Source organism: Phaethon aethereus, assembly GCF_964289735.1.
Source record: "Phaethon aethereus genome assembly, chromosome: 3".
NCBI classification, from domain to species: domain Eukaryota; kingdom Metazoa; phylum Chordata; class Aves; order Phaethontiformes; family Phaethontidae; genus Phaethon; species Phaethon aethereus.
Window position 1 is genome coordinate 98,695,191 of NC_138576.1, and position 25,671 is coordinate 98,720,861.

The 25,671-nt window shown below is 48.0% G+C and overlaps 1 protein-coding gene across 4 annotated transcripts in view; it reads right to left on the reverse strand.

Annotated features, from left to right (window-relative positions):
- Nucleotides 1-20,232: 20,232 nt before the first annotated feature.
- Nucleotides 20,233-25,671, reverse strand: part of TTC7A (tetratricopeptide repeat domain 7A) — a gene marked incomplete at both ends in the record, with an annotated part of 182,100 nt that continues 176,661 nt past the window's right edge. For all 4 annotated transcript variants that reach the window (XM_081997950.1, XM_081997951.1, XM_081997949.1 and 1 more), the window contains one exon: nt 20,233-20,454. In XM_081997950.1, coding sequence (XP_081854076.1) covers nt 20,233-20,454 — 222 coding nt within the window. The remainder of the gene's footprint in view (nt 20,455-25,671) is intronic.

Genomic DNA, 25,671 nt, shown 5'->3' on the forward strand with positions numbered 1-25,671 from the left:
TCCTTCTCTGGTGGCATGGTGTCCTTAGCAGTGGTGAAAGGGGCCTGTAGCAGGAAAGAAAACGGAAAGAAAAGAAACTTGGATGCTGTGGTGTGCCATGTCCTCAGGCCACCATCCAGAGGGTGGTGAGCTGCCCTTGGAGCAGAAAGGTTAGCGTGGCCGGGGGTCCCCACCCCACCCAGGAAAGCCCTGTGAACAAGGCATCACAGAAATGCCTTGCCCCCGTTTCATTTGTCTCTCACAGCTTTCCTAAGTCTTCTTCCCTGTGAAGCTCCTCTCGGCTGGCTGGTGTGGTGCTTTCCACCTAGCCAGGAGTGGAGGTGGGTCCCCCGATACACCCCAAAGGAAAAGGAACGTTGTTGTGTGTCATTTCTTTTCCTTATGGAAAGACACTGGCAGAATGAGGGTGGAGCAGATGGGTGTACCTGCCTCAAAAGAGAGTAAGGACAGACGGAGAAACGTAGGGGTGAGGGAGCCACCCTTACCAGGCATGATAAATCTTCTTTGATTGAGACGCATCAAAGCAGAAAGCTGTAATATCTGCTGGTAGTTCTTGCTGCAGAAAGACTTCAGAAGAGTTGGGGCAACCCAGAGCAGACTTGTCCCCAGTATCAGGTGGGACTGGTAAATGTTCCTGTCCCGGGGATGAACAATGTCTTTGCAGCCTGTGTATTATTTGTAGTGGTGTTGTTGGCTCTGGTAATCAGTAACCAGCTAAGAATACAAGATAAAATAGAGTGGTTTACTGCACTTAAGCATATGGGAGCCATTTTACGTGCTGGAAACAGCGTGGTCTAGCATGTATCAACCAGTTCTGCCTGCGCCCTGCTTGTCATTTTTGCAGCACGGTCTTCCTGAAGGGGCAAGGGAGCAGACCTGCTGCTGGGGTCTTGCCTGGTATTAAGGAAATGCAGCTCGTACTTCAGCTCTGTGCCCTGGTGCTTATCTGTGGCCAAACTGCATTCCCATTAGCAAGCCCAGGCATTACCTGCTTAGGCTGTAAACACGGGGGGAAAGGCCCCTGTGGCTTTACAGTGCCTAGCTCAGAGGGAATCCGACCTCAGGTCAGACTTTGGACTGTCTTGAAATTTGAATAATTCTAAAGGTCGCTGCTCCTGTGGAGGTTGGGAGAAACTTGCACCTGAAGGAAGGGGAGAGCTTAGGTGGCCATCTGCTGCTGTGCCGTGAGCACTCGTAACATGCAGGTTGGCCGACAACACATTTTTTGTCAATCCCTGTAAGTAACAGATTGCTTTGTGCTCCACCTAAATGACTGAGACGAAGTGTATTATAGGAAAGCCTGATTACCCATAGGTGCCCTTCTGGGCAGATGAGTTATATGCCGCTCCTTAGTGTTGGGAAGTGCAAAGGTTTCTTGACTTGCTTTACTGCACCGTGTCAGATCTACCAATCATGCTGCTGATTGATAGGACAGGTCCATCCAGGAGACCTTTTCCTCCTCTAGCACTAGAAACAACAGGGAGAGCTTTCAAGAGGCATTTGGAAATGCTGGTCCAGGAAAGGAAATTAAGTCTGAATGCTGTAGCCAACCTGATCCTTGCCTTGCTTGCAGTGGTGTTAATCAGGTGTGGCTTACAGAGCCAGTAAGAGGGGAGAGGAGCCTCAAGCACACGCTCCTTGCCTGCTGCCTGCTGGGACATCCAACAGCCCAGTAAGCTGCTGTCCTTCCTGCTAAGTGTCCTTGAGCTTGACTTAGTTTTCTAGGAAAGGTTCGAAGTAAGATCCTGATTCTGAAGCCCTCCCACCACCTGACTTGCCCCAGTGCAGAGAAGTCAGTAGCTTAACGCACTTGTGCCTTGCCAGCACCGCTTTAGCTATGGTCCACTGACGGCAGCTCTGGACTTGTGTCAGGTCAAGGGCTAGCCTTCGCTCTCAGGTTTCTTTTACTGTGAACAGATCCGCGGTGCCTGATTTAATGAGCCTCTGTGAGAAGCAATTACACTGTCCTGTCCTTCCCTGAACGGAAGGAAGGGACTGATGAATAACTCAAAGCTGCAACCTGATCTGTAGGGTTTTTTTCCACCAATTATGTTTCTGCTGGTGTAACCCTGGAGTTCCTCTTCGAGCAGGTGAGGTGGTTCTGCAGTTCCCTCATCTCCCCTCTGAAAACAAACCTCATGGTCTGTGACACTGCTATTCCCACCATGTAGTGAAAATACGTCCTCTGATGGGTTTAAAATAAACAGGTATGTCTATAAAATAGTGATGCTCAGCAGAAATCAGTAGAGTGAACTTGGTACATTCAGCCTCCTTGTGTTGCTCTTTGTCCGAGGATGGCTCCCATTGTACTGACGTGGCTGCCTGGCAGGTAGCAGGGGACGCATGGCTGAGTTTTCTTTATAGTTGCTTTCAAATATTTATCTGCAGGAGGATAACGGGAGAGCTGTGTTTCCTCTTGTCATCAGAATTTCAGAAAGGATTTTAATCCCGTGTGCTCCTTCTGCTCACAGAGCCCTGGCAAAAGTGGCTTGATCCTGCTGGCACAGGACCATCTCTCGTTCTTCCCCTCTGCCCCCAGCAGGGACATACTCGGCCTTCCCAGACTGAGCAGCGTACCAAGAAAGTATCTGTGTTTTGGAAACTTGGCTGAATCTGCTTTTCTGGGCTATAGGGTACAATCAGTGAGATCTAATAAGGGCTCCTGCTCTTTCTCCTCTTTTTCTTTTCTCTGTTCCTCCACTCCTCCTTTTAACTGTTAAGAAAGTAAGTAAAGATGGAGGATGTACAATTCTGACTCCAGTGCGAGATGTAGGTGTCCAGCACACCCCAGAACTGAGCACCGATTTCACTTTTGCCAGCACAGCCATTAATGTGAGAATGTCTTAAGACGATACAGACCTGACTGCAGCTTCTATTCTAAGTGTTTACAGCTTTTGAAGGGTCTCAATTGTTTAAAACCTGGATTAAAACCTTAAAAGCTGCTGCAAGCCTGGTATATGGCTCAGTTTTAAGTCAACACTGAGATGATACCGTTTACAATAAGGCTGTCCACAGGGACTGCCTTAACGTGCTGTCTGCTCGTTACTGTTTAATGCTTCGTATTTCCTCCAGTCTGAAGGGCTTCTCACCCTCTGCTGTAGCTCTGACCTGGCATTAAGAGTTTTATTGTGTCTTTGGAAGCACCCTGCACCGCAGCGGCCGGAGCATTGGCGTGCTTTGCATCAACAATGGTGTTACAGGCACGTGGTAATGAAGATCAGGAGCGTGTGGGACTGCCTCCCGCCTCCCCAAGCCCTCGGAGCGACGAGGTAAGCTCTTATTGTAAAATGTAATTCAGCAATGGTTGTGAAATTAGGGGGAGAACCCTGCGCCTAACAACCTGCCTCTGCCTCCCAAACTCGGCCCTTTTTGCATGGTGCACGCACCACTGTAATGCCGGTGCCCAGCGGACAGTGTGCACGCCGTGGCGAGCGGCACAGCAATGTGCGTATTGCTACGCCGGGACACGCTACGCGTGCACCCGTGTTTTCTTAGAGCTGGGGGGGGGCTGCAGCCTCCTTACCTGCCCCCCTGCACACCAAAACTGGGTGTTTCACAGCTGCTACCCCCCACTTTATTCAATGCATCTCGCCCCTGCTCTAGGCAGGAAAGTGGTTCTTCTCCCCCAATCCCAGACACAAAGTGAAATTCGCCCCTTCTTCCCATCCCATGAAAAAAACCCTGCGAAGGAAAGGGTCCTGTAGCTGCAGAAAGCCCCTGGGAGCTCTCCACAGGCCACCCACCAGCTCCTGGGGCTCAAGGACACAGGGAGGTGAGAAGGGCTCGTGTGCTCGCCTGTCTTTCCAGGCCCAGTTATCGTATAGATGCGTGTTATATTTACATTGTGGCTTATAGTGGTAAAGTACAGCCTGGTGACTGGAAGGGAAAAAATTCCTCTGTAACGTAACTGAGGAGTATAACCTTGGACTGTCAGCTGCAATCCAGTTTGAGGTACAATACTGGTGGTAAGCTTTGCCCTATTAACTGCTTGATAGAGTAGCTGGGTTGATAGATACCAAGATGGTACCTAAAGTCATGTTTAAGACAGTGTGGGGGTTTTTATTTCCAAAACAGGGCTCTTCATTAGTACACGCACACGTAGCAGCGTGTCAGGGGAACACACCTAACGCTTGCTAGGTAAACACGTACATCGCTCCTCTCTGTGTGGGAGGAGCGGCCACAGAGCTGCATCGTGCCGAGTCCTGCTGGCCGCTCGTCTGTCTGCAACCTACTTGGTATGCAACGACACCTTTTCCGCAGCGAAAAGGCTTTGATTCAACCAGGTCGAGATCACTTCATTAGCATTGCAAAAACGCTAAGAGCCTATACAGCTGATAACCTTCTGCGCAGTTTGATCATCTGCTGCAGGTGTGATCCTAGCAGAGATAATTTGGAAAGGTGCGTTTATGGCTTTGCACCGAGCAGATACGGATATGCCTGGCAGCTTCACAAACATGTCCTTGGTTAAAGTCTGTTGCTAAGCAATAGTTTAAGATAAGGAATATGTACAAATCCCCAAATGCTCAATTTTTAGGGCTTTAGGCGCTCACAGGAGAGAGGTATAGCAACATCCTGCTTTTGTCCAGAGCACCCAAAAGAAATATTTATCTTCGTTAGCCTGGGAACAGCACTAAATTGTAAAGACCTGCAGCATGTTCCCCCTCCTGCAGCCAGCTGCAGCACAGCACAGCGGAATAAGCATGTCGAGCAAGTGAGCAGCTGCGCTCCCCGCCTGAGGGGACAAGGTACAGAGACCGGACGGCTCCTTCTCCCTCTGCCTTGGCTTCTCCCCACCACTTCTGCGCCGGGAGGTGGCGGGGAGGCAGCCAGAGCCTTTCGCTTCCTATCCCTCTTTCTGCTTCCGTGCATGCCGTCCCTGTGGCCCTCGTAGCTAGAGGTCACGGCGGTAGCAGTGAGGTCACCCACGCTGCCGTGTGCCCATGAGCCGCGCATCACCTCGCAGGCAAAGGAGAACCCTCCAGTGGCGGTTCTGTGCTGCTCACGTCTCGCATCGCAGACTTGGGCCGATTCCATCTGAACTCGAACGCGCTTCCGCATTCCCCACCTGCCCTGCCGTTTTAAGTCACCCGGTTTCCACCCGTGCCCCCTGAGCTGTTTCCTTTGCTTTACAGCCTGCCTTCAGCGGATCCAAGCAATGCTGGGGGGGGGCGGGAGGAGACCCCCATCCCTGCGTCTCAGCAGAAGCCCGGTGGAAGGCCGCCTTCTCTTCTGCCCTCCCAGTTTCTCCAGCGCGCGGCAGGGACAAGCCGGTAGCTGCGGGAGCTTGGCAGCGGCAGTGGGCTTGGGCTGAACTGACACGTAGGGTGCAAATAGAGTCATGAAGTATATGTGGCAGTGTGAGGCACATTAAAGCGATTCGCAGGGTAATGTGTCCACGGCTACATTCTTAGTAACAGAGAGAAGTGATCTTCCCACCTTAGCTGTGGGCACCGTTACAATGCCCACCAAAGAGGCTGTCAGAAGCTGGAGGTAGTGCTGGCTCCAGAAGAGCTCAGAGCCCGGGTTCGCGAGGGCCCCGTCCCTGCTCCGCAGGGCCAGCCTGCGCCCTGCGACTCGGCTGCGTGCGGAGCCCCCGTGCCGAAAACCCATGAGCGAGCACATGCTGTCTCCTCTTCCCGGCTCGCAGTGGCATATCTAAAAACATGCCCAAGAAATGACCGTGTTCCCGCAGGAATAAGGAAGGACCAGCCTGGCTAAAATGAGAGGAGAACGTTTTCTATCCGTGTAGTTGCTAACTCTTTATTTGGAAAAACAGAACTGTTCGTCTGGTGCTTCTTGGACCTTTGGCTTAATATTAAAATGACCTTCGCACAGACTTTCTCCAGCTTCTTCCCAGAGGAGAGGACAGAAGTTGCAGTTTTCTTTCCATCGGCTCTTGCTTCAGAGGCTTAAAAACTGGGCTGCAACTGCCCTCTCTAGTGAGGCCACAAATGAAGCGACTGCATTTTAGCTCAGGAGATGTTAACCCCTTCGTCTGCAGGGTGGATCACTAAAATGCCAGCTGGCAAGAGCTCTAGCGAGCTTCCCTGGAGTATGTCCTAAAGCAGGCGAGGGGTCTTCCTTCTCACCTGCTCTTCCCAGGTCCGAGAGCTCTGAAGCTCTGGCTGTGGGATTGTCTTCCCCTCTCCTCCGTCCCTACGTGCTAGCACAGAAGATGTGTTTTGAGGTGGGGGGGACCGGAAAGAAGGAAAAGCAGCTCTTTTCTTTTGGTATATCTACATGGTTCCTCCAAAGCCTGCGGCCGAGCACTGGCTACATCATTTTCTGCCTTTTGCAAGCTTCCCTTTCACAGAATCACAGCGTGGTTGAGGTTTGAAGGCACCTCTGGAAACCACCTAGTCCAACCCCCTTCTCCACGCAGGGTCAACCAGAGCAAGTTGCTGATTTTGTCTATTTCCAGGGGTGTATGCCCCGCAACCTTTCCGGGCAACCCATTCCTGTGCTTGACCACCCTCACTGAAAGAAGTTTGGTTTCATGTTTAAATGGCATTTCTGGTATTTCACGACCACCAACAACATACCCTCGTCTGAGACAGGCCAGGAGTTCCTGCCTTCAGGTATCTGCTCAGAGAAGGAAGGATTGCCTTCCTTCCTGTGCTGTTTCTGGGATGCTACCTTTGTTCCCATGTCAACCAGCTACTCTCATCTCTTCCAAGCAGAAGGAACTGGCAGTATCACCTCTTGGTTTCCAACGGATTTAAAAGTCTGCTTACATGTTTCTTACAGGCGTGTGAAGTCGTATGTGCAAAACCTAATTTGAAACCCAAGCTCATCTACTTAGTATGTACTCTATGGTCTCTGGTGACGGCGTTCTGGACCACCTTTGTGCTTTGCTGCCAACGTGAACGAAGGCATCTTGAGATCGTGCCCTACCTTTTCTGCAAGTTACCTTTTAACCTGGTAAGAATACTATTGTCATACGGCCTCTAAACCCAAGAACAGGAATGCCTGCGCCGCTGTTAACAAACATGGCGAGAGCTTTCCTGCGTATTCTCCTGGGATGATTTGATAGTGGAAGTTCCTTATGTTATACCCAATTCCACTAAATATATTTCAAATTTTTCTGTCTCTACATCAAATATTACATGTTAAGGAGCCTCGAATAACAGCTGCTGCCACTCATGTTAACTGAGAGGAGCACAAGACACTGAAGTCTCTAGTTTCTCATCACTTACGGGATGGATAAAAGTGTATCTGTTGTACTGACTAGTCCATCAAATATGAATGATGCAGATAGAGTGGCTGTTTGCACACAGTGGTCTATTTTAGTTGAATTGAAAACACACACAGGGGAGTGTTTCAGCTTTGTGGATAGAAAACACTGGAAACGTTTTTTTTTTGTTTCGTCTTTTCCGTTTGCCGGTGACAATTAGCTCTCAGGGCGAGGATGAGCTCTCTTCTAGGACGAAGATCCAAATATTGTTCGTTATCCAACCAAATCTCATGAAATTGAGGACGAGGTACTTGCCTCCCTTTATCATTCTAATTTTACCCTAATACTCCACTCTTTTGCGCAGTGTTAACATAAGCATTTACAAAGCCGGTCCCTCTGGAGGATGACAGCAATTGTTTTGCTTAATGTTTAATGGCTTCCACTCCCTCTGGACTCCGTACCAGTGTATATTGTAATGAACAAGCTCTGGAAGAATATTACAGCCTCACTTCATCTATTAGGACACTTTACACAGAAATTTATTTTGCACTACCATGAATTACATAAATACACAAATTAAAGATACATACACAATAACTGCTCTCAGAGAGCGTTGTCTGCAGCAACCTCATTAGGAGAATGAATTACTCTGTAGAAAATCACTTAACCTTTGTGGGTTTCCTGGTACTGTGTTTATTAATGCTCTTGCTTTGTTTTGAAGTAATACCCCTCTGTTATCTGAAAACATGCTCCAGATGTGAAAGTTAATGTACGGCATTAAGGTTTCCTCTGAATATACTAATTATGTAGCAAGGAAAAAGTGAGGTCTTGTTCTGCTCTCCTGCATCTGTGTATGCAAGAGTGAGGATGTGTCTCTTGTGCAGACTTTCGAAACCAGAACCAAATGATGCAGGGCTAAACTCCTTTGGAGGAGGGAAAGAAAAAAAATAAAGGGCTTTGACTTCCGTGGGCAAATGTTGATTACAAGCGGAAAGCTTCACTGAATCGCCTTTATCAGCATTTGCCCGCAGGGCTCAGTGGCTAATCTTTTGCTTTGGAAAATATTTCTCCAACAGCAAATGCAGATGAGGGAAAACAGCAGACTAACTTTTTGGCAAAAGGTCTACTTCGGTTAGAAAAACAATGCTCAACATGCACATGTTTCTGTCAGGAAGACTGCTAGCAGGAATATGGCAACTCTAGTAATTTTGCAAGTAGTAAAAACAGGATGCACCAGGAATAACAGGCGCGGTACAGTCACCCCCACAGAAACGCGCGGCCGCAGGAAGTTAAACGTGTGTGGAGACCTGCGCCGGTGGATATTTTCAGTGGCAAAGCATCTCTGAAGCTTTATATAGTATTTTTGCGATAACAAAAGCTAGTGATTAGTCACTGAAAATTCCAAGTGACCTCTGTAACCTGACTTCCGACTTGTTCTGTGGCAAGACAGCGGCCTGTCCTGTTTACTGGGAGAGCTGTGAGCCGGGAAGCTGGGGAGAAGCTGTTGCAGGTGTGTATCAGGGTGACTCACTTGCCATCATGCTGCTGATTGCATGGACGTATGGGACTGCGCAATGAAGGCAATGGAAAAATTTGGTTCAGTAGGTTTTAAGTCCGTAGCCTTATTTCAGGGACGTACTGATGGAAAGGAAAGCAGACAGCGACTCTGATGTGTAATAGAGCAGATGGATGTTCCTTGAATCCACTGTATTTGGGATTTGTGGGGTTTGATACTGCTTCTGTGGTTTCCACCAGTTGTTTCTGCCTTTGCTGGAAAAATACATGTCATTGTACGCATGCTACATCGTGCCTGTATCTTCTAAGGCTGCAATTATAACCCTGCAGAGTAAGTCAGTAGAGAGCAAGGGTTATTGACTTCCACTGGTATGTTCCAGGTGATATTAATACAAAAGGAACAAAACTTTGGCCTCGAGGGGAAAGCTTCAGCAAAGGGCTGCTTGGAATAATTAAACCTATTGTACCAGCCATGTCATCCCAAAATGAATTGACACGCGATATTAACCTGACTGATGCTCCAGCCTTCTCGCAGGTCCAAAGCCCTGGCACTGGCTGAAAAGGCTGGCACCGGGGTGGGGGGTGGTCCCGGAGGCAAGCATGCTGTAGCTGGCAGCATATCTGAGTCTTGCAATTACTTAACTGTAGAGTAAGGAGAAAAAAAATCCAATTTCTGCTGCGTCTGCACATCAGCATTATCAGCTGCTTCATCCTTTGCATGTTGCGAATCCGGTATGGAATAGCTGCTGGCAGGGGAAGGAGGGTTGGCTATGGAGAGTGGTGCAGATACTGCCCAAACAGTAAACAGAAGACCTGGAAGGAGGCAGGGGGAAGAATCAAGGTGGTGGAGAGAGGAAGATCTGAATTCCTGCAACCTCTGTGCTCTGGTGTTTCACGTCCACCTTAGAAAAGGAAGCAGCTTGTAAGAAACTGCTGGTTTAGATAGCTTATGGATCAACAGACTGCGGTCTCCTATTATTATGTGAATAATTTTATTAAATGAATGTTCTTATTTATTGCTGGAGGTTATAACAGGTTAACCCTGCGTACCGGGATTGTAAGATTTCTCAAGAGCAATGCCAAGTGTTTCATACATGGGCTGAACAACTGAATGTCTAGTCTGCAAAAGCTCCTGATCCAGACACTGTAATTTGCAAAGACAAATGAAGCAAGGCTACTTATTTCTGGTGGAGACTTACAAGAACAACATACCTTGTACCTATTTAGATTTTTCTCCTATAAGAGGAGAGGGAGAAGAAGATGATACTAAAGGAGATTAGTGATATGTCATCCTTTTCTGTAAGAAAAAATAATTGATTTTAGAACTGTTCTTTCTAGTGAAACCAAAACAGCTCCAATTTTGAAACCAAGTTCATTGTCCTGGAACTAGAGTACAATGATTTGTAAGTTGAAACTAAAAGATAACTTTGTATATCTTATCAGCATTATCTGATCACAAATGAGTATTTCCTAACTGTAACAGTGGAATTTAACTATTGAATAAAAGTGTTTCCTGGATACTGAGCATCTCTTTATATTTTAGTTTTTCCATGATGAAGTTACGGGACCCACTGTATGTGGATGAATGTTTCTATTTTCATAGTAACAACATATTTCTTTCATGTGGGATGATGGGGAGCACAGCTGCCTAGTTAGCATTTTGGTGTTCCTGGTGTAGTTATCAACATGAGTGAAAATGCGCATACACAGATTTCAGAAAGTAGACAGACTGTCAAATCCATTGATCGAATATTCAGAGAGGTAAGAATTGAACACACTTTTTAACGCTGTCAGCTGTTAGTCTCTAACTCAGTAGTGAATGGTGAGCCCTGTAAGGTGAATCTTCTAACCATTCCTTTGCAAAATATGCATGCTCCTTGTTTTTACAGGTGTTTGGTTGGGGTTTTTTTCCCCCCTTAAAGCTCTTCAACATGCACGCATTCTCATCTTCCACCTCACTCTCCCAAATGCAATCATCTCTGTGCTGATTGACCTAAGTGATCACCATGGTTTCCAATTCAATTCAGGTCCCCAAAGAGGACTTTTAATTAAGAAGCTCTAATAGAATCTAGGAGAAAACTTCTAAGTCCCCAGTCTTCATGCTGTGAGCTACAGATCCCAGGGGTGTCTACGGCCAACTAATACAGGACCCTGAACACGTCCTTTTTGGAAAGGTCATATCCTACGCAGAAATCTGCGTAAGTAAATCTTACAAAAGTAGCCATGCCCGCGAAAATTCCTAGGGATCGCCGACAGCTGAAAAGCTCTGCAACAGGCTGCTGTTGAGCCGCGGGCGGTGACCGAGAGAGCGGCGAGTTGGAAGCAGGCGTGCGCAGAAGGGGCTGCGGGTGAAGCTCTACCCACCGCTTGTGGCCAGCTCCAGCTCCAGCCCCAGCTCCAGCCCCAGCTCCACCGCAGCGCCCGGCAGCTCTGCAGGCGCTGCTACCGCAGGACTCGGCGAGTGCTCTGCTGCCTGTAAAAGCACACTTTTTGCTTTGGTAGCAAGACCCAAAATATTTCAGAACTAATCTTTACCCAGAGCGTGCCTGAGCCAGCCCCAGATGTCAATCCCCACCACCTGCGTTGCAGATGTGTACATGGGTGGGATTTCCCAAAGTACTCGGGCTTGGTCTGCACTGATTTCAGCGGGGACTTGTGCGCGCGCGCGTGGAGCCGTGCATGCTGATGTTTACTCAGCAGCTCGTACTAATCTTCAGGAAACAACTTGCGCTCGCTGGACGGTGGGTGGAATGTTTGGTAACGTTGTGCAGAAGCACACGAGAACGCTTTCACACCCGGAGCTCCAGCATTAGCCACATATGAGAACAAAAAGTGGGACTGGAAAACATTTCTAACCTCTTTCAAGGACGGCATTTGCTGAAAAGTGAAGTTCCAGAAAACTGGAGCCACATATAAACTTGAGCTAACTTTGGTGAATAGTTCTTGGCTGGAAGACAAAAAGGAAAATTTAAATGTTCTGTGTAGATTGTTTCAGGACTAAATATCTCGAATTTTTGTTTCAAAATGCTCTCTCTTCTGGCAATTCTCTCAAGACTTCTGGTCGTATAAATCTGAGTTATTGAAGATAGTACTTGAGGGCTCCTGTCAGAACAGTATTTTGTTTAATTGGAAGGTTTTTTAAGCTCTTTATTTAGTTGAAAATCGCTGAAGTTTTCCTTTGGAATGCAGCTTGAAACAAATTTTTTTCTTTCAGCTTATTACTTCTCAGTTAGCTGTCTGAGCAGAAAGCGCTTTGCAAGTACCCAAGAGGGGACGATGGGACAACAGAGTAAGTTCATAAATGAAAGCTTTGGTTGTGGTGAGTCATCCCCTTGATGCAGCAGCACTCCAAGGCCAGACCTGGACCGCTTGTACAGAGGCACCTGTACCTTCCTGTGCTTTGTAGCTGCAGCAACACGTGTCTAATGTGGGCTACTCAGCTGTTCGTAGAGGAAGAAGAAGTCATATAGAACGCGTTAATATAACGAGCGAGTGGAAACTTGCCTTACCTCCCCCCCCCCGAGGAAACCCGAAAAAAGCAGAGCAGGCGCCCCTTCTGGGGTCTGGAGGAGGACCGCGCCGCGCCAGGGCATGGGCGGGAGGCCGAGCTGCCCTGCGACTGCGGGAAAGAGCAACACCCCAGCCGCGGCGATGTGACCAGTCCTGCGCAGAAAAGCACCCCGCGCTCAGCTCAGCTCCTGGCACACTTGGTTTTCCATCGGGTGAAAAATGGGGATGAAAGGCCTCTCTTGCTACCCTTCGACAAACACTTCCATATCCTCCAAGGAGATGTAGAAAGAGCAGCAGTGTGGTAACTGGGAAACGAATCGCGCTCTTGCTGGATTTAGCAGCTTCCTGTTTTGGAAACCTGAGATACCATCTCAAATTTCTGTTTGTTGTCAGCCTAGAAGAAGAGACTCCAAGGCTGCGAAGCCTCTGGTGAGGCAGCGCTTCATTTGCTAATTGTCTCTGCCAGACAATGCCCCTTACGCTGAGCACAACATCGGCCCGAGCCTCCGCTGACCAGAAAATCCGTACATCCCTTGAACTCCTGAAACGGTGCCCGGCACTGCGAACTCGGGCTGCGTGTGTCGCCTCCTCTCACGGGACAACAAAATACAGGAATACTTACTGCTGATCAATTTACAAACATCCCTGTTCCCAGACCTCATTATGATGTCGTAAGCAACTGCGCTATAAAAAAAGACGTCTGACTTGTCACACATAATGTAATGAACCTTTTGCTTCAAGGACCACCGTGCTGGCCTCCGAAAGGCAACGAGCGCGGGGCGCAGGGCTAACGTCCGCTGTCAGCACGCGCGGGAAGGGTCCGGGCCCTGTCCTCCCAGGCTGGGCTGGGGTCTCCGGCTGTGGCGCAGGGTAGAGGCAGAATTAAGGTTCAGAGGGGCCTTTGCAGTCAGGAGGCTGGCAAGGGGCTGCTTTACATTTGCTCTTACTCTCACAGCCAGGTTTTTTTGTGTGTTCCTGTCCGAAAAGCCAGTGAAGCTGGGGTTTGCCTCCAAGAGAGCTTTTCAGTAAGGAAGATGTCTCCTATTTTACAGTTTTCATTGCCCTTTTGCTTTTTTTAGGACATGTTACAATGCTTGCCATTTTTGCTGTATAAAATTCAAATGTTCTGTCTACCTGCTTCCCTTCCTCCATCAGGCAGATGATCACAGCGGCTACTTCCGTTCTAAATGGGAACAGATCTGAAAATGGCAGCTCTGCAGATTCAGGAGAACGACCGACCTGTAAAGGGCTTTTCCTTCAAAATTCAACACTTGCTTGACTTGGAGCACTTGTGGAAAACCTTTGGATCTTGCTCTTCAGTTGGTGGACCTGTGGAGACTTTTTGGCTGTGAGATGCTGCTCTTTGTTCTGGAGAAAACGTAGCAGAGGAAACTGGCTTGGCAGCCACAGCTCAGTTTAATGCTATAGCAACTGCAAATGGCGACAGAATAAGCCAATGATACCCAGTTCGACTTTAACACCAGTTTTTAAAGATCATTAAGCTATGTGTATTTTTTTCCCCCCTTGTTCCAAAGACTGGTTCAGGCATGTCTGATGGGGATGTGGTATCTCCTGAGGGATGTGGTTAAAGACAAGTCAGCTTTGCTGCTTTGGTGACTCCACAAAAACCTGACAGCCAGAGACTGACGTAGAAGTGAGTATCTGGGCAGCAGTGACGCTTCTCACCTCTTCCCTTACTGTTTATGGGGCTGCTAAATATCTGGGCTTTGCACGAGGCAGGAATACACTGTATGTATCATCTGAGTTGGTTTTTCCCATTCTGCAGCAGGAAGACAGAAGCGGAAGTACAAATCAATTATTAAAAATTATTGAAAATTATTATTCTTAATGACCTTTCAAGACCATCACGTCAAAATTACCACTGAAATACAACCTGGTTCTCTGCAAGGGAAGAAGCGATTCTGAGTTAAAGGTGGAGAGTAGCCAAACCATCTGGAGCTCCTCTCAGCAACAATGAGGGGTGAAAAGGCTAATGTTCCTCCCATTTAAACAGAAAGGGACTACTAAGCACCTGTGTGACACAGAGAGGGTAACAGGCAACGTACCAGCGTTAGGATGGAAGCAAAGACGAGCGGTCTCCCTCAGAGGGGGCTGAACAATGAAAGTCTCCAGTTCTCCAGTTTTACGCCTCCAGTCGGGCTCCTGCTCGAAGGGGCCGTGGCAGCCTTCTGCCTCCCGCCGCCCCCCACAGAAACCCCACACCACTGTTTCGCTTCCACTCTCTATCGTGGGAAGAGTTGGAAAAAATCTGAACTAGTATTCTGTTTGCTTCAATTTTCAGTTTTTAAGACTTTGCACTAACAGCCGAAGGACTTAATTCTGTTATTGCCACAGAGGAACCTTGTTCTGCTCGAGTTATACTGAATACACTCATAAACCAAAGAAGCCACAGTTATGAAGAAATGCTCTTCACAAACCCCGTCCTTAATCTCATTTGAGTATGAAACTAAGGGGCTGGCTTTTTAAGAAGGCCCTCTTGAAGCTTGCCCAAAAGATTAACGTGTAAATGCAAAGAATGCTTTGGAAGCTCTTGAATGGAGACAGTTTATTTCCAAATAACCACAGGAGTAACTGTTTGCAGCAAAAAGGTGATTAATGGCATTGCGGCCAAAATAAGGTGAGTCCCTAAACTTGACATAGTATTTGCATATTACCTTGATGTTAGAGTTTCTCACACTACCTTTGTTTATTTTTACTGGAAGAAGCACAAGAAAAGCATGATGATTGCTTAAATCTCCGTAAATCCAAACATCTGAAGCTCCATTACTCCTTTTTCCTGGCTGTGTTCCTCTCTGAAAGCACGCCGCTTGCATGCTCACTCTCGTTTTTCCCATGAACTACAGGGTGTAGGCCAAAATACCCTTTGCAACTGGTAACTTGCTAGGCACACTTGGTTCCAGTTAATATAACAAATGGTCGTTTCATAATGCTTGAAATATCTGTGGCATGAATATATTAAAAGTACTGAAACTGGCAGGAAATACGAGAAGCATTTTTTGTTTTCCACAGGGTCAATTTTATTCATCTGGTGAAAACATCTTACAAGGACAAAAAAAGTGAAGTTACGTGGAAAGACAATTCCAACAACCGCGTTACCAGTGTTCAAGTGGCGGGTAGGAAACACTCATACGTGCCAAAGCTGAGCACCCCTCTGTGCACCGGGTCAGGGAGTTTCTCAGTTGCATCATCACGGGTGACGCTATCAGTGGTTTTAGCTACAGACTGGCATGTGTTTCTGTGGGGAAACGAGCTGGATCCTCTAGCACCAGTTACTCGGGAACCTGCCTTGGTTTGCTGCAGCTCGAGCCAGTTCATTAAAGGCGAAGTGGGAGGAACCATCTCGGCAGCTGCTGGGTCCGGGGCTACCTCGCCTCCTGCCAACATCACCGAACTGACGGATGTTTCCATTTCTCATTTCTAAGAAGAGAACTCTCCATCTGACCAGGCGCTGACACCCTGCAGCACTGAGCAACGCTGTAACAGTAGGGAGACCATCGCCTGGAGCCAGGCTTGGGCAGGGTTGGTTCCACCACACGAGTGCCACCGAAGAAGATGCGGAGCTGAGGGCAGCAGCCACCTGGCAGGCGAGAGCAGGCTCCGGGGCGGTGCCGATGGGCACCGCAGTTGCCCCTTGGGGCATACAGCGGGTGTCCTTAGCCAAACGGGTGACATGCTGGGGGAGGGAGAGTCGTCTCAGCTACACATGCTCGTTGCGGAATTGTCAAATACGCCTGTGATACAATTCCGACAGAGGCAATTATCGCTGCAGCGCGCTTGCTCTCCTCGGCTGAATTGCAGCTATCAAATCTCTGTTGGTTTGGCTGAAAAGAGATCATGGCAATGATGTCTTTTCACTAAAAAGGATTGTTTCCCACTCTGCTGTCATTAAAATGAAATATAAACGAGCCAAACTCTGTCTTCACCAAAACTCTCCGAAAATGGAACATTTTTTGGATAAAATAACTAATTCAAACTGCAGCAGTCGGTGCTGTGCCTACTTTGGTACCCAGCCAGTGAATTTTAAAGTAAACACCCTCCAGGACTGTTCTCCATTTGGATTTATTAATCATTACCAAGAAAAGATAATTAGCACTTCTGAAGCATTGTGATAATCTGTAGCATGAACTGTTACCAATAGAAACAGACCGGGGTACTTGTGCAGCACAGGAACATAGCAGCTCCCTTCTACTCCCTGCACAGAATGAGCACACCGGTGGGCAGATCCTCAGCTGGAGGAAATGCTCATAAAAACCATCAACTCCAGTGGGGCTAATGACGGTTTGGACGGGGTAAGGCAGGGAGGAGGGGTTGTTCCCTGGCCTGTTGGGCTTCTCCTTCTGTTATCTTGGAGGCAAAGTCATTTTTGTGACAATATGCAAACCTTCTTGCTGGTCAAAGGCAACGGCAAATACTCCTCCCTTACTGCGCAACAGAAAAATAGGAGCTAATTATTTTACTTTTGTATGCTCCCTGCCAACACAAAAGGGAAATAACCTTGCGATGGAGTGAGAGGAACCTGGGTATAGCTGGATCCTTCAGGCAATGATGCCTTTTTTCTCTTCCTCTTTCTAAACTAATGAGAAACCTCTGTTGGACTCAAGTCAGTGCTAGAACTCACAGAATTGGTATTTCACTTGTTGTTTCCCAAGCTTCCATTACTTGTGATCATCTGTAATAATCATATGAGGGATGGGATGTAAATCTTATGTTCTTCATCTCAAACTCTGAGCATTAAGCCTGCCAGGCTCCCTGCTATGCAAAGAAGTATTACTGAGTTCAGGGAAGTAGATCTATTAGATTTATCAACATTGCTATCTAGATAAATACTACAATGCATAGGCTTGTCTGAAGTAGTTGTCTTTGCTTTTCTGTACCCGGGAGTATGAACAAAATCCGTGCTGAAGAGCAGAGGTAGCATGTAAGCTTGGGAAGGCTTCTGTTTTGGTGAGCACTCACAACAAATGTAACTACAAGGATTTGCCCCCAAAATACTTGCAAGTCTGTGATAACGGCCAGAGCACTTCAGGCCAATATAACACCCCTCCAGCCAACGGGTGCTTCGTATCCTCTGGGAAGCACGCAGCAAATCTCGGGATTGAGTCCGGTACGCACGCCAAGTACTTTGTCTGCAACTGCTGTCGGCACTGCGGTGTGCTGTGCTGGTAGAGGCTGCCGTACCCATGTAATTCCTATTGATGCTGATGGCACGCACTTGTGTACGTCCTCCTTGCCACAGCCGGAGCAGAGGCTCTCGGGACTGCAATTCCAATGCCCGTAACGCTCGTTAATGCACACGACAAATACACTCTCGTGACATCTGACTAGCTGATGCACTCCAAGTCCTCACGCACGTTCGCGCCTCTCCTAGGAGGGTGGCTGCTGTGGCAAGCCCGATTATCGCCGAGATGAAGTTTGCCCGATGGCGACAAATGTGATGTGCTGGTGGCTGTTTACAAGCTAGGCATGCAGAAGTAAACGGGTCTGTGAGTGTTTGCTTCTCAGCTGCTGCTGGGAAACGGGCACCCTCCTGCCAGGTCACAGACCAGCTACGTTACAGATCTCTTAAAGCGGTTCCGCAGTCGCAGAGGCGGACGCAGAGCTTGTACTCCAATAGCTGTCCGGTACGCAGAAGTTGCTATGGCAGCGCTTTGCAGATCTACGTTGCACAAGAAAGCGGTGATGTTGGACCAGACTGACTCTTTTTTTGTGTCTTACGCAGGAAGCTCGCTCCTACCCTGGGAACTGTGGAGCAGAACAAATACCGGACTGTAGTATCTATCTATCTATCTATCTATCTATCTATCTATCTATCTATCTATCTATCTATCTATTGCCAGATTGCATCCGACTGTGGAACCGGGTTTAAAACACCTGGGTAACAATCTACATATTTTATCAACAACAACATGTCTCCCCCTTCCCCCTTTCCCACCTACAGTGCAGAGCAAGCCAACTTCATAGCATCCTGCACAGCAAAATGGCGCTCTGCTGCGTCTTTTTGTCTCCATGAAACTCATTTAATTCTGGAATTCTGGTACTTTTAACACCTACTCCTTCCTCTGCTGCTGGTGCTATCGCAAACACAAAATGCATCCGAGTAACAGCATCTCCTTGGAAACCTGCCTCTGGCCTAAAAAGCCCGCTTTGGTGCCTGTGTGGCACTGGAAAGCCAGAGACCTCATGGGCTGAGCAGCCTTCTGACTGGGCTGCTTTCACTCCAGATCCCTCGGTGAACAGTGGAATAAGCTGGGCTACTGATTTAATGGGGGGGGGGGGTGGGTGGGAAATGGTTTGGGAGTGCAACAGGCTGCTGAGAGAAACCCAAGGGCAGTGTACTTCCTTCCGAGGGGAGGCAGGAGCCGAAGCCGCCCGGGGGCAGGAGCCCTGCGACGGTGCGGTCTGGCAGCGGCGCGAGGGGCCCGCCGCTCCATTAGCCTGCAGGTTTCCAAATAACTGTAAACAACGCTGACTTCAAGTCTGCTGCCAGAGCCTCAGGCTCTTTAAGAAATAACCCCTACTCATTTATTGCCAGAGGATATTATTATTTCCAGAATGAACTAGTTGCGGATCACAATACTGGGCAGAATTCTAGTACAAAGTGTGTTTTAGTGCAAACCTACTTATGAAATAGTCATAAATCTTCTTTGGACAGAAACGGGCACAGAGCCCCGACCTTTTGTGTAGAAAAATGTCCGCAGCTCATTTCTGCATCGTCTTCATCTTGGGACGAGGCTGGCTCTCGTGTGCCGTGTGACAGCACGGTACAGCTCTATCTCGCCGCGGAGGCCCCGGGGAGGTCAAGCACAGCTAAGGAGCAGCTTAGCAGCGGGCACACCAGCTGCGTCCCCCGCCCTGGCCGTGCCAGCCGTGGGGAGGCTGCACGGATTAGGAGCTCTTCAGATGATCACTCTTACATCTGATACGATATGCAAAATGATCCTGCTCTGCTGAAGGCTCAGCTCTGTACCTCTAATGTGAAATTTCTACAGACAACCCAAAGATTTGGTTTTAAGAAAGAAGTAATTCATATATACACATACTGCCTTAAGCATACTTTCCCTTAAAAGACTGCTGCCATCTTCTGTATCATGAAAAGATGGATATGAAAATGTTTTGTGCCAGAAATGGTAATGCAGTAGAGCGCAGAGTTCAGTCACTATATACTGGTAATCACTATATTCCTCACTAGAAGTGATGCAATAGTCGATTAATAAGAATGAAGCTCAGAGTTTACAATTAGCTATTTCATGTAAGCCCTTTCGATAAATATGTAATTGGAGATACATATATGTTTTTAATACTAGTTCAAGTGTGAACTGATTTGGTCTTTGGTCTTTCTGCTTTTGTGAATCATCATGTAATAGCAGCTTTTTAAAAAAAATAGTATTTTTAATTTAAATTGGTCTAGGCAAGCACCACACTAAATACAGTGAGCATATGCAGTATATAAGAACAAGGCAGGAAAAAGGATTATCAAAACAGTTGAAATAATTTTGTAAACAGCATATACTGCACGTCTATATGGTTTAATGGTCATTCCTATCCTGTCAGATCTGTGTGGAGGCAGCCACATGCTTAAGCACAACTTGGTCAAGTTAGTTGGTGCTTATACTCCTGTTTAGAGCAGGTCTGGGTTTTAATTTCGGGCTTGGGGTTTTTATCTTTAATGAAAATTGAAAGGTGCAAGTGCTTAGAACAGCTGTACTCCAGCATGTGGAGTACATTCTACAGACAGTCACCTTGAACCAACACTTTGAAATAAGCCTTGCTATTAACTTGAACAGGAGGTTAGCCAGGCACCTGTGAAGAAAAAGGCATTCTCTATTTCTGCCTGTTGCAAATTCGTCTACAGTTAGGCTTGTCTCAGCTAAGCATGTAGACCTGAGCCCCATCCTGGAATTATCTTGCCCTGTTCCAGGTTACAATGGCACTTTTCTGTTGGGCTTTTTCTTTATTTGTTTGGTTTTGGTGTCTGTCCATGGAATGAAGGTGCTTAGCTGCAGGGAAAAGCTTCAGAGCTCCCTGGGTATGACAGTGAACGGGATGACAGGACTGCTGGATTCGAGGTCCAGAGCGGTGAGGAAGCATTCGATGGCTGCTTCATTTTTCCCCTGAGCTTGCAAGACCTCTCCAAGGCTGTTCCAGGCCCTGTGACTGGTGGTCTGGATCCGGATGGCATCTCTGAGGACTTTCTGGGCCAGGTCCCTCCGCCCAAGTCTGCTCAGCACCAGGCCCTGTCAACAAACAAGCAACGAGCGGTTAACAACGGCGCAAAACAGAGGATGAAACGGAGCGCCTCGAGCTCCCAGCAAGCCGGGCAGACGTACGAGCGCAGGCGCAGGAGTCCTACGGGGTGGGATCTCCACCTATTTCTGAGGAAGAGCAGCAATCAGCTGCTAAGCTCTGCTTGTTTTGTTTGTGATGTGTGATTTAAAAAAACAACTGTGAAGGTAATTTTTTTTAAGCTGAGACTGATCCAGCTCTGCAAGTGCTCCTGCTGCGTGTTACTGGGAGAGCGTGTATGGGTGCTGTATAGCGGAAAGGCTACGGCCCCTTTAAGCATCCCTCTGTCCCGGAGGAGGCTACACCGGCTTCTAATCCCCAGGAAAATAGACACAGGTTCAATTACACCGAGTATCTAAATTAACTCTTGCACACCTGGAACACCCAGCTGAGGTGAAGTCTCTCAGCTCCTACATCCTGACCATCTGGAAAGATCCTTCTTCTCAACAAATGGGGCTAGAGGGATGCGGACCCCTTCCAGCCTTCCAGGGGCAAGCTGTGTGTAACAGCACGGGGCTCTCCGTCCTCCTGCGCTCCAGGGCAGATCCTAACGCAGCGTGGGGGAGGAGAAGGACGGAGGAACCTTGTTTAAAAAGCTGTCCTTAGGGTAAGAAAAGACACAAGTGGGTGTAACCATCTGGAAGGAACAGGAGGAGGAGGATGAAAGAAGTGGTAGGAAGAACATGTTTTCCTATAGGGCTCGCATGGATGCGTCTGAACCCACAAAGCATCTAATGAGCCAGGCTCTCTTTTAATTACACAGCAGTCAACCACACCGAGCCCAGATGGTCACGTGGGCTTTGCAGGCCACAACGACTTAGTGGCATTTTTCTGCTTCCTCCCAGAGGTGCACACGCCAGGACGAACCTCCCACCGGGTTCATCCAGGTGTGGCCTGTGGAAGAAGCCGCCAACACTTTCATGTCATCTGCCAAGCCCTGCATGGCCTCTGCCTGCACTCACCCGCAGAAAAGTTGGAAGCGAGATGACTGCCCGGCCCCATTGCTTTTCCTGGGACTACGTACTGGATGCAGCCATACATATATGAAGAAAAGCATTCGCTTCACCTTTAATGGGTCCTGTGGCCTTCAGCTGATACAAAAAGACCTAAGAAACCTGAGATCTCTTGCAACCAGAACCCAGGTACATTTCTGATGAAAGAACGGTGACACTTTTGGCGTAGTGAAGATCTTGCCTTTGTCTTGTTTCATTTGTTCTCCCAGAAGTGTCAGATGCAGGGTGCCTCAGCATGACTAAGGCCCTGTAGCCAGCGATAGTACTCATAAAGTACTCATAAACTACAGAAACACATGACCTTGCCTGAGAGAAAAATTAAGAAATACCCATTTAATCAAGTATCAGTGGTACTGTGAAAAGTTTCACTGCCTCTTTCTTGCCCAGAACCTTGACCTGAATAATCAACTCCGTATCAAATCTGATCATCTAAAGATGCAGTGGGGATGTTTTTTCTACAGGTTTCTCGCTCTGTTGGAAAATGATGAGGCAACGGGGCCTAATCTTACCGTCCCCTTGCGAGCAGGCCCAGGTGGCACAGAGGTACCCCAATGGGAGAGGCTGGTTCCTCTGGAGGTAGCTGCCCGGGGAGGACCGCAGGCATGTAATGACAGACTGGAAGGAATTTGTGCAATTATAATTTGAGTCACCTGCTTGACAGGGATAATGAGGCACAGAAAGGGCAAGTAGTGTGGCCATAGCAAATCTGCTGCTGAGCCAAGAATAGACAGGAGTTATCTCAGCTCAAGTTTGTCCTCAACCACAAAACCACTCTTCCTAAAAACTCTTCCTGTTGTGCTGACCGAGCAGACCCAATTGTGCTCTCTGGTGGCCGGGGAACCATCGCTGTCCTCACCCTGACACTAAGCCTCTCAATGCTCCCGGGGGGCCGCAGCTCCAACGAGGCCGTGCAGCTGCTGCCTGTCATCCCTCTCCAACGAGGAGGGGAATTCCCTCCCCGGCTGACATCTCACGCCTCTCGGCAATGCTGCAGTGAAATCCGCCTCATCGTAAACTGCTCGTGAGGCACAGCTCCCTCGTCTGCCCCGGCACCCTTGCTGGTCAAGGACCAGCGGCTAGCGGGGCTTGCTCCCTACGGCTCCCCAGCACAAAGCCGCTGCATTTCATTTTGCCTGTGCCCGAGCAGGACAGCGCTTTGCATCGAATGGTCCCTGCGGCTGTTCTGCAGTGCGGGGAGGAGGCTGCAGGCAAACCCCAGGTACCGTGTTCACCTGGGGGAGATGCTGAAGCGTAGCCCACCAGTAAGCGCAGCACACGTGAACATTTGCTTGTCGGTATTTAGTGCTTTCAAGCACGCCAGTTTAGCTGAAAAAACATCTGTGAACCCTCAGAAAGGGTGATCTCAGGCTCCTTGAAGCCAAGAGAAAGCCTCCTGTTGACGTTGCAGTATACCGCATGAGTGAAAAACTGTTACGTGATTTTTGGGGAGAACACAGGAAGGAAACATTTGCTAAAGGAGGTGAAGACTTCCCACCTCCTCCTTGCTTACATGCGCAACCATTCATGCCAAAGGCTGCCCAGGTCCATGGCCCTTCCCAGGCATGCCCACCATCCTGCTTCCTGCTTCTTCTGGCCAAGAACTGCCCCATGGCCCCTTCTTGCCCACGGGCCTGGATTTCCATGTGGTGTGGGCAAAAGATGCCTGGCTTCAGGCCTCAGCCCAAGAGGCGGGCAGGGTGTGGCCAATCCACCCTCCGACCCAGGCCCCACCAACGTTCCCAAACTCCAGCACTGAGACCTACTCCTTCGCCCAGAGTGAGCTGCGACAGATGGTGTCAGCCTTCCCAGTGAGGCTTAACTGAACCGGCAGAAATATGCTGCTGGATGTTTAAAGGACGGATTGAACATCATTAATTCTGCGTGCAGGAGAGTTTCTTGCTTTGAGTTTCCTCTCTCCCCTCCTCCCCACCCTGCTCCTTGCAAACCACAAGCATTTTGTGAGAGCTGGAGGCTGCGCAATCCCCAAGCCTGACAAAGACGCAGCACTGAGCACTTCAGTTTTTTGTTTCCCTGAGGTATTTGCACTTGAGAGCTTCTCCTTGCTACTGAATTTCTTATTTCCCCGTGGAGTCTGGCTTGCTATAAACAATGCCTGTATGTTGTTGCTATGTAGGTCCAGCTGGACTCTGCCTACAGTGCAAAAGAAAAAAAATATATATAAATTCAGAAAGTCACCCACTGACAGGCCAATTTGCATTTTTATCTGGAAGATTTAAAAAAAAAAAAATCTAATGAAAGTTCAGTTCCTGAGTTTCTATGGAAACTCATCTGCTTGGTGTGCATGCATAATTTCATAAAGTCAGAGCTCAGGAAGATGAGCAATTAGTATAAATACAAGCAGGAATGTGATTAAGGGTTTCATCCTCTTATTCCTGAAGATGGAGGGTGGGGCTGGGTTTTGTTGTCTTTCCTTGGTTTGCGTTTGTGTTTTTGCCAAACGAATGCAGAAGCTGGTGTCCAAGCCAGCCTTGCTCCTCTGCCACCTCCTGGCTAGCGCTGGCACTTCTGGCGTTGCCTGGTTATTTTCCTCCCAAGGATGGCGAGTCCCTCTGGGTACGGTCTTCTCTGTCAAGTATTGTTGGTACCGAGTCAGGAGCAACGAGCTCAGGCTTCTTTTTAAACTCAAGCATATTATCAATAGTAAAAAACCCCAAACCAAAAGGTGCATGGGATTATTTTGCTTTCGAGCTCCTGTGGGCAGCATGTCGCTAGGGCTCGCACCAGCCCTCTGCTAGCCACACGCTGGCGTTTCATGTGCTGCTTGTGTTGACGTAGCTGTATAGCCCTTGGATGCTAACTCACTTGCTCAAGGAGGTCTGAAGGTAACTTCTGCAGATTAACCTAATTTTCTTCCTTAGGTCTGAAGACATACTTCAGGTCTTGTAAATGGAGGCAGAGTAGTGAAGGTTGTGCTTTCAAGCTGGACTGCAAGAGACGGCGCCGAGGGCACTGGAAGAAATTCATTGGAGGTGAAGGGCTGTGGCACAGCGAACCTGGTACAGTCCAGCAGTGCATGAAGGCACTGGGGAGAGAGCGAATTTGGTTTGCTGATTTAGGGTGCCTTATGCTGGCAGCTGGACTCCTGAATTTACTGTTTTTAATTGCAGGGGACAGGGAGTGCATATGGGAAGCTTTTTCAAAGGTATTCTTGACCTTGTCTGCATGCAAAACAAACAAAACCTAAACCACTTCTATAGTGACACTGGGTTGGACTCCCTTGCCTCCAGTGATGTGATACTTAGTAATCGATGCTTGAGTGAGGCTATTTTTGTTTTAGAATAGGAGAGCCACATTTCAACTTCAGAGAGATGAGCAAAAAAGTGACTTGTTTTCAATTTCCATTAATAAAGAAAGTGAGTGTAAGCCCCACTTGAAGTCCCACTTCAGAAGGTTGTGAAATTTCTGATCTGTGCCTTTATTTCCTCAGAGTTTGAGAAAACCTCCTTAAAGGTTGTTAGCTCATAAAATTCCCAGAAAATAGTGCAGAAAAGACATTATAGAAGACTACAAAATAAGCCTCATGTACAAGCTGGAGTTTATTTTTAGTAATGAAGTCAAAACTTCCTTTGCAAATGTTTAGTTCAAACACCTGATGAGCAGCAGGGAGTTATCTTGAGTCTTGGCATCCTTGTCTCTTCCACTAAGGTGGCACAGATTTACTTGTTCTTTCCTTTGGGGCTTGCATTGGAAAGGGATGTCCAGAAAAACGTTTTCTTCCATTCCTGGAAGATGGCTTTTTGTTTTGTTTGCATGATCATCTCATTTTTGGAGAATCTGTATAGGTGGACTAGACTCTATCCTTTACAAATTGATTTTAATAGTTACTTTACATGCAAGTTCTCTCCTTCTTTGCATGAGACTCAGATTCCAAAGTGAGGTTGTCTCTGATGCTTTTCTCAACTGAGCAGAGCATTTTCGCCCATTATTGTCTACATACCCAAAGAAGTTTCCAGAATAAATTAGACTTTGCTGTTGGGCTTCTGACATGTCACTAGTGGTTAGTAGGAGGGTAGTCAGCCGCTGGCAAGATCAGGGCATGCTGCAGAAAAGTGCTCGTTCAAAAGTGTGCTTATTCAGCAGAACCCTACAAAAAGCTTTTCAAGATGCGTTTGGCACTTGGTGATAACAGTCTCA